The sequence below is a fragment of the Leptidea sinapis genome, chromosome 5 (assembly GCF_905404315.1).
Source record: "Leptidea sinapis chromosome 5, ilLepSina1.1, whole genome shotgun sequence".
In the NCBI taxonomy this organism is placed as follows: Eukaryota; Metazoa; Arthropoda; class Insecta; order Lepidoptera; family Pieridae; genus Leptidea; species Leptidea sinapis.
This window is the reverse complement of record NC_066269.1, coordinates 1,064,363-1,073,985: the sequence shown is the minus strand read 5'-3', so window position 1 is coordinate 1,073,985 and position 9,623 is coordinate 1,064,363. Positions and strand designations below refer to the sequence as shown.

At 34.7% G+C, this 9,623-nt stretch overlaps 1 protein-coding gene across 1 annotated transcript; it reads right to left on the bottom strand.

Moving 5' to 3' along the window:
- Window positions 1-1,021: 1,021 nt before the first annotated feature.
- Window positions 1,022-8,479, bottom strand: LOC126964661 (apical junction component 1 homolog). Its single transcript, XM_050807912.1, has 3 exons — window positions 8,330-8,479; window positions 4,768-4,907; window positions 1,022-4,478 (listed from the first exon to the last, which is right to left on the bottom strand). The coding sequence occupies exons 2-3, from the start codon at window positions 4,826-4,828 to the stop codon at window positions 3,271-3,273; spliced, it is 1,269 nt and encodes a 422-aa protein (XP_050663869.1). The 5' UTR covers window positions 4,829-4,907; window positions 8,330-8,479; the 3' UTR covers window positions 1,022-3,270.
- Window positions 8,480-9,623: the final 1,144 nt, after the last annotated feature.

The following is a 9,623-nucleotide window of genomic DNA, read 5'->3' as shown; positions in this document are numbered from 1 at the left end:
TCTTACGCACATTAAATTATCGTGTAAAAGGAAACCGAGCCCACTATAATGATTTGTTGCTTGAATACAACTTTCTTCAGCTATGTCAGCGCCGCACTATAACAGACTGTGTAACTTTCAAGAAAATATGTACTGGTGAGCTGACATCTTCTGAGCTCCTCAGTCTCGTAGGCTTTCACGTCCCAGCCAGGTCTCTCCGCTCATGCATTACTTTTGAGCTATCGTCCCCAAAAACAAACATTGGGTTTTGCGCGCCATTACACAGAATGTGTAAATCTTACAACAATAGTTTCCTTGACATCGACATATTTTTGTGCTCCCCTGCTGTGTTCAGACACAGTTTAGAATTAAAATTAAATTCGTTGTTATCATTGCCCCAAGTTTAATTAATTTCATTTGTTACATCTTTTGTATCAATGCGCATAATCAAATTAGTTACTTCTGTGAATGTTTGCGTTTGTGACTGTATACCTTTGATTTTTCTTTTTGTTATTATTGTAATTGTGAAACATGTGTTAGGATGCATCTATATTTATATTTTGTATCTCTTTCCTATATTGTTCAGTTCTTGTGATGTGTTTGTTATGTTTCCTTGATAATAAATAAATAAATAAATTACTTTCTTTATGATACCACAGATTGGGAATGGAGCGACCGCCATCATCAGGCTATTAAATTATAAGTTTAATTGTAAATTACAAAGTAAGTAAATGTTAATTTAATTGTAAAACATATTTTTAATTAAAAAAAAGCCCGCCGAGTTTGTTGCGGCCATTCTTCTCAGGCCTGAGGCATTCATTTTGGAATGGGTGGTAGTTTTTTTTGACTTTCAATAAGTGATTTCACATCCTATTTTGAATAAAAATATTTGAATTTGAATTTGAACTGTATCGAATATCCAAGTCAAAGGTGGTAGTTTTCAACATTCAATTAAATAAGTGATTTTAAATCCTATTTTTAAAATATATTATAATTAGGATTTAGGTACCTACTACCATACGAATAAAATAAAAACATTAAATTTGGTGGACCGTATATTTTAGGACAACTAGATAAAAAATTATTTCCACTATGAAACAATGATAGATATGGTAATATCATGGATAAATACAAAATGTTAACATCTCGTCGACACCTATGAACACAACTTGAACACAAATACGCTTTGGAATGCAAAATATCAAAAGCTGTTTACCTACATTTATTTAACTAGGTGCGCGATAAAACCGCGCGGGTAATTTGTATAGTTATGAATACAACAAAATAACATAGATACTAACTCGAATATATTATAGTATTAAAATTCTGAAAAGAATGCACTATAATTTAATAATGCATGTATATAATTAGAATAGAAAATTTAGTAGAATAATACTAACAGTAACAAGTCGGTAGTATTAATTACAAACACAACAATGTATAAAACGTAGGTAACTGTTGAGTACCTATTTAATTAGTGAAAATGTAGCTGTTTCTGTGACACCAATAATAATGCCAGTTTACTTAAATAATTTGTAATTATGTCTAGATAGAGCCTCTTGCTTTTAGGCAACGCATGACAACTGGTCAGCTTTATTACGTTAGTGTGCGTGACTTACAGTCGCAATTTGTTAGGCACTTAGTGTTTAGTGTGCTTGCGTTGCTGAAAGTAGAGGTTATTATCAGCAACGCAAGCACATTTTTTCGCTATTTTCGGCGTATTCACAAATGTCACAGTCTATCTAAACGTTTATATTATCTAAGCGAGTTTATTCTGATAAGTTCGCGTTTGAAATATAAACATTGTATTTTACTCATTATATATTATTTACCTCTTTAACATTGACATTATATTGCCATTGTGACATGTCTCTATAAAATGGACAATAATATATTTTTTTATTTATTTTATGACCATGGATGCTAGTCCTTCAGTCAGACATTAATATTACATCCGTCATTGTTGCAATAAAAAATTAAATGGTTAATTATATAATTTTTAATTAGTCCAGTTTTAAGTGTTAGTAAATGTAAAATGCAAAAATTAGGTAGGCAATTAATGTAGAGAAAATATTTCATAGGTTTAACTTCAAAATTGTAATAGTCCACAGAGCCCCCATGGATTATATTTAAATTCCTGAACCCTGGATTTAATGTCTATAAGCAATAGGCTAAATACAGACTTAACATAGCCGTTTGTAATCACTTCAGAGTCAATAGCTACATTTTCACCGTAAGTACAATTAATTGGTACAAGAAAATAATTAGCAATAAAAGTCTTTTTAACAATCTATTTCTAACAGATTAACCTATTCGAAATATTGTCTATTTCATGGAAAATTAACACATTAAATACTTTATTTAATTCAAATACTTGGTACGTTTTATTTAGAAAATCTATAGTTTTGTATGTATACATGTTATTTAAAATTTCGAAATTTGAACTGTATGCACTATAAAATTTTGCTTGATATTTGGCACCAAATGTTTTATAATGAGTTCTTTCCTTTTGAAGCCAAATACAATACTATATAATATAGCCATAATATAGCAACACCTTACATACCTGTCAACAGCAATGCGATCCTTCATCACACTACAATAGGAAAAAGGCAAAAAAGGTTCACAGCGAAAGATAAAGTATTATAATATCTATCTAAAATGCGTTAATTACTAACTATAAAGATTTTCTAACAGAGATGAATTTACTAAAGTCTAAGAAATATAAAGCAATAATCATATTATCATAACTTGAATGAAGATTTTAGTAGTTGTTGAAATAATTAAGAGTTAACGAAACTAAATCCAGCAATAATCTCATTTTAACGCAACAGTTCCCATATTTATTATAATAGGTATGTACAAAAATACATTTTTTTTATTGGGATGACATTCAAATTCAAGTCTTTATTTACTTAATGAAAGGGATGCGAATTACAATTATCGAATAGATTATCGATCTATCATAAGAATAGAAAATTTGCGCGATTACAAATTTATAAATGCATAATTTTAATATAATTATTACAAACACAGCCTTACCTAGTATGTCGTTTATTCGTGAATCATAACACACTATCGAGATAGCAGAAGCAGTTGATCTTTTTGTTAATCTCTAGATCTCAATGAAAGAGCTATATTTCACCATGGCGGCGCAACCAATCGCGCAACCGTGGTGTCTGGAAGCTACCGCCTGGTGTTAGTTGTTGACACTGTCATCGATTATCGACCATGAAGGTACATACCGGATAATATTACGTCTACGCTATTACAATAGTGTGTGTATAAATCCTACATTGGCGTCGATAGCTGATGCTTAGAACTATCAACTCCGACGTCAATTGTCATAACATTACCATCAACTGGCGTACCGCTATCCAGGTCGGTATCAGGCATAATCACACACATGAATGATTTCCCACTATTCACGTCCCTTGGGTATATTGTCATTGGGATGAATCTCTCGCTGGTCCCATCCACGTAAGCGACCAGCCTATGATACACTTCAGGGAAATGTTTCTTCAGCACAACTCCTCTATTTTCCAATTCATAGCATATATTTTTAAAACACACTTCTCTAAATTTGTGTGCACTCACCGCATGCTTTTCTCCCGTGTTACACAATTTCGAAGTCAGTATCAATGTGTCTCTGTCTTCGGGCGTCTCTTTGCTGTCCCTTCTTTGCCGTCGTTTGTTTTGCTCTTGTATCGCAATCGAAACAGTTTTGCTCAGTCTCAGCTTGGCGCATCTAGAAACCATTTGCCTCTCCCACTTCACAGCCCCCTTTGTCGGCACTTCGCTTAATATGCAAACGGCCACGAACAATATTACTCTCGTTTCTGGATTGTAACTCTTGCAGAGTTTGATAACTTCCGTATACAATTCCACTCCCATTTCATTTGGCTGAAGAGCTGACCACTTTACAAATTCTGGTTCACTTAGATTCTGGTATCCGTGGGTTGTAAACTTTTCCGCCGCTTCTGGGCTTGTAAAGTATACTTTAACCACGCCGCGACCCTGAGCTAGATACCCTTGATAGGCTGCCGTACTAATCTGATGCAAGGAATCAGCGTCCTCCTTGGCTGCCGCTATTATCTGTCTACAGAGTGCACTAGCACGCGAATGAAGACATACCTTTCTGTGCTTCTCCCAATGAGCTCTCCGGCATTCCTTTGAGCAGTACATTGTGGTGCAGTTGTGGCATGTTTTGTAATGCCGTTTCGCTTCGGGTAAGGGTGTGCGTGATGAGCATTTTGGGTATTTGCACTTGACGAAGGCCTCGTCAGTGCTGTTTTCAGTTAGGAGGGAAACTAGGGAGCTTTTGGATTCGTGGCGGACGAGGTTATCAGATCGGAAGGCTGTTGCGTCGAGGCTGGTGCGGCGATCTGCAGAGGCGCTGTGATTGGCAAACGGTTCACTTCTCCGCCGGGAGTGGTCACCCGTGACTGACCTCGATCGCCTCGATTCTTGCATCACGGGCATATCAACTGTATCCTTGCCTGAAACCACATAAATATTAAAGTCTATTATCGTTTGGACATGAAATGACCCAGGACCAGTGCAGGCAAGACCAAAACTGAGACATGACAATCATGCTGTGGCGCATCTAGGCTGTTACATGCAAGTGTGTGTTGTATCAGGTTTCAGACAGAATAAAATAGCATTACGAGGGTATTAGAGTGGAAGTATCAGGCACGAAGACGCGGGTAGATCGGCGAGACTGAAAAGTCAGATAAAATGAGGTATAGCAGAGAAGTAAGTATAAAAATTGGAACGGTTTGGACTTACATATCGTTCCTACCTGGTCGGTCCTGATCTGGGCTGGGGTCCGTGAACGAGCTCGGGACATCACTAGGTGTGTTCATGAAGCGGGAAGCCTGAGAGGCACTGCTGTGCCCACTACTCGCTAGCTGTTCGTACCTCGGACTCTACAGATGAATAAGAAAAGCAGTCAAGTTCTAGATTGACTCGTAGATAGAGATTTAAGGAACTCGAATACATACAGGTCTCTATTACTTACAGCCTACTGCAATTACAACTGTATTTCTTGTAAATAAATGAAAAAATACCTGACTTTCTATATCGTCAAAGAAAATCTATATATATTGCAAGGCTAGGTTGGCAACCCTGGCATTCCAACCTTGTACGAAATATAAATGTTACTGCTATAGATAATCATAATATAAAGCTCATAAATATTGTTCACCAGAATATACAAGGTATCTCAAGTAAGGAATTAGAAATTGAACTGTTTTTGAGCTGCTGTAATATAGATATATTATGTATTACAGAACATTGGCGTAAGAGTCATCAGCTCCAGTTTAGTTTTAGAGAACATAAAGTAGTCAGTTCGTTTTGTAGAAGTAGGGCAATACATGGAGGTTCCCTAATTATTATTAATAATAGATTAAAATGTAAAAATAGAAGAGATATTGTTAATCTCTCTATAGAACAACTAATTGAGATAGCTTGTATAGAACTAGAGCAACTAAGTGTATACCGCCCCCCCACTGCATCATATGAACAATTCCAACATAGAATGGAGGAGGTACTATCAAAATTTAGCAAAACTAGCAAGTCAATTATAGTGTGTGGAGATTTTAATATAAACTTGCTTGAACCTTCGGCCAATTGTACTAGCCTTAAAAATTTATTTCAAAGTTTTAATTTGTTCAATGTATTTTGGGAACCTACTAGAATCACTTCTACAACAGCAACCTGTTTAGATAATATTTTTACAGATGTTACTATTACTAGTAAACTCATAATTAATAATCTTCAGTCCGACCATATTGGGCAACTTATAAAAGTAAATACAAGATTGGACAATGTCAGACCAAAAAAGGTGACGATTATACCAGTTACGGGTAGCCGTCTTGAAAGTTTTAAAAATAATTTGGTAAATACAATACCATTTTTACACTGTGGCGAAACTGCTAATTTTCACTACAACTTAGTCTTCAATTCCTTCTGTGAGGAATTTGACAGGATTTTTACTCCAGTAACGGTGACAGTAAACAACAAACATAGTTTTAATGATTGGGCAACAATGGGTATCCACAAAAGTCGTAAACGCTTATATGACCTTTATTATGAGAAACATTACAATAATAGTGAAAAATTTAAAATATATGTAAAAAAATACTCCAAACTCTTTAAAATAGTTTGTCATGAAGCGAAAACACGTTTCATTGCAGATAAAATTAAAAACAGTAATAATAAAGTAAAAGCGACTTGGAGTGTAATTAACAATGAAACTGGTAGATCGAATTGCCGTAACACCTCTATCTGTTTAAATATTAATAATCGCGTTATAAATTCGGAAATAGAAATTGCAAATGAATTTGATAAATACTTCTCCGAAATCCCGATTCTCACGACCAAATACCTTAACTCTTCGCCAAAAGCAGCATATGATATGCTTAAATTACACGTACCAGTACTACTGACTTGAAATTTAAGTATGTTACAGGTAGCGATATATTAAAAATCTTCAAATTAATTAACCTAAAAAATACAAAAGACCTATGGGGCCATTCGACTAATATTGTTAAATACATACTTGACATTATAGCACCTGAATTAGCAATAATATTTAATGAATGCATCGATGAGGGTGTTTTCCCTGACCTCATGAAATACAGCAAAGTTATACCTTTGTTTAAATCGGGCAGTTCTTTTAACCCTGCTAATTTCAGACCTATATCAGTGCTGCCTGTTTTTAGTAAAATTTTTGAAAAACTCTTGCTTCAACAGCTACAAATGCATTTTTGTAAATTAATAAACAAAAATCAGTTTGGTTTCACTAGGGGCTTATCAACAATTAATGCGGGTACTAGACTCATTGAGCACATCTTTGACGCCTGGGAAGATTCACAGGATGCATTGGGCATTTTTTGTGATTTGTCAAAAGCATTTGACTGCGTCCACCATGAAACTTTACTCCTAAAACTAAAGCATTATGGAGTGAAAAATAGAGCCCTAAATCTGTTAAAATCATATTTAAGCGAAAGAGTTCAGATAGTCGATGTAAGTGGCAAACGGTAAACCTGTGGGAATAGGTGTTCCACAGGGTTCTATTCTCGGTCCTTTCTTGTTTCTTATATATATTAACGATCTACCGTTTGTGGTAGATGATAGCCATGAGATTGTATTGTTTGCTGATGATACTTTACTTATTTTTAAAGTGAAGCGACGTGCGGATATTGATGACGAGGTAAGCAATGCACTCTCAAAGATAGTGCGTTGGTTTGAGACGAATAATCTGCACTTAAACAGTAAAAAAACAAAGTGTTTACGGTTCATTACACCAAACACAGCGGAGGTACAAACCAACGTACTTATAAATGACCAGAGCTTGGAACTTGTGGACACTACGGTCTTCTTGGGTATCACGTTAGATAAAAAGCTTCAGTGGGGTCCACATATTACCCATCTAGCAGATAGACTCAGCTCTGCGGCATATGCAGTTAGAAAGATTAGAGAGTACACGAATGTTGCGACCGCTAGATTAGTGTACTTTAGTTATTTTCACAGCATCATGATATAGTGTTTGCACTGCAAAAGAGAGCTGTTCGTGCTATATATCAGCTTGGTTATAGACAGTATCTCAAAGAAAAATTTAAAGAAATAAATATTATGACTGTTTATTGTCAGTACATTTATGAAAATTTAATATATGTTCACAAAAATCGCCACCTTTTTGCTCTTAATAGTGATTTTCATTATTATAACACTAGAAATAAGGGATTGCTTGTAACTAATTCTAGTAGGCTTCATAAGATACATAATAGCTTTAAGGGTAAATGTATACACTTCTACAATAAAGTCCCAGCCACTGTTCAGGCATTATCTATAAATAAATTTAAATGTTTTATAAAAAAATGGCTCTGTCGTAAATCCTATTACTCCACTGCTGAATATCTAAATGATCGGACAGCCTGGGACTAGATTGTGATTATTTTATAGCGACTGTACAATATTGTATATTTTTATTGAAAAGAGCGCAAAAAAAAGAATGCTGGGAGAGTTTCTTGCGCCGCTTCTTCTCTCTCAGAGCGCCATTTGTTTCCGAAGCGGTAGTAGTATCTAGTAGTATAAGAAATGACATCAAAAAGAATTCTAAAGGAATCAATTTTGAGAAAATAAATGCCTTTTATGCCTTTATTATATGTTTACAATTTCATCATTTGCTCGATTTTTGTATTCTATTTACGATGCACACTTACTCTTTAAATAAAAAATATAGCTAAAAGATTGTTTTGTTTGAATAAATATATATTAGTATTATTTCCAGTATTTTTCAAAAGGGGAGATAGCGTAAAATAAGAAATGAGCATGAACATCCTACCTTTCCACTGAGCATGTAGTAAGGACTTGAAGACTTTCTAGGGCTTGGTTGGGGTGTGTGAATCCTAGTGGTGTGGGAAGGGAGCCCTAATAGTGAATCCAATACATCCTCCAATGTGGTCGATCCCGGCGAAGGTTTTGTTATTCCCACATTTAAAGAACGCTGAGAATCTTGCCAGTCTGCAAAATGCGTGGGCCTTATATAAGTGCAATATCTACAATATGTACAAACGTATATCGCCTTTTTAGTTGGTATATTCAGGGTTACTAGCAACTTACGCAAGTCCTTTTTTGTGTTATTAATAAACGCGAAGTTATTTCAAGTTTAAAACTTTTTCGGCCTTACCAATAAACTTGGTACAAAGATATATCTGCGAATAAACCAAGAATATGCAAAATGTCGACTATATCGCTGACAACACTGTCAATACAATGATATTTGGCCTATGGGCTTGCATCCCATGCCTCTAAATATATTTAAAAAAAATATAATTCTGATTTTTTCCGAATGTCAAAAATAAACGCGGAAAACGTTATACGTCCAAATCAACCAATCGCAAAATTTCTATTTTTAAACATTTTACATATTATTTGTCTATTCTCAGGTATAACTTAATACCAAGTTTATTTGTAAGGCCGTTTGTCTTTATCATACATTTGTCACTACAGAATTACATGACGTGCAGAAGTAATTTTCAACTTGGAGTAACTTTACACTCCGTTTAAGACAGCTTATGGGCAACTTAGGTACTACAAGACTAGTACTACGTTTTTATAGAACTTTTGTATAAATAATATAATAAAGCTCAACCCTTTCCAAAGTGGCAGAAAATATAAAACGAAAAGAAAACTCTTCACATTCATAAGTGTCTATTCCTTGTCCTACACGAATAAAGTGATTTTGATTTGATTTGATAGTCTTAGTAGGAAAAGTTGTAACGTTTCACGTTTTTCTGAGATCAAGTAAATTAAATCATCTTAATAAGTTTCACTTAAAAAATAAGCTCAGGAAAAGATGAGTAGGTTTAAATATGTGAGGCCCCCTTACGGGCGGGGCCCCTAGCATTTGCTACGTGGTTAATACGGCACTGCAAAGTACTTCGTATAGATATAATTAAATATTGTTTCCAAATTGAATTTGTGAATAATTATTTTGTATAATACATTTAAGGGGGAGTTAATTGAGAATAAATTGTTTTCGATTTATTTGCACTCGTTTAATTCAAAAATTTTTTCACACTAAGCCACACCTTAGGTTGGTCGTGCTTCTCTATCGCTTGGTCAACTCTCTCGCT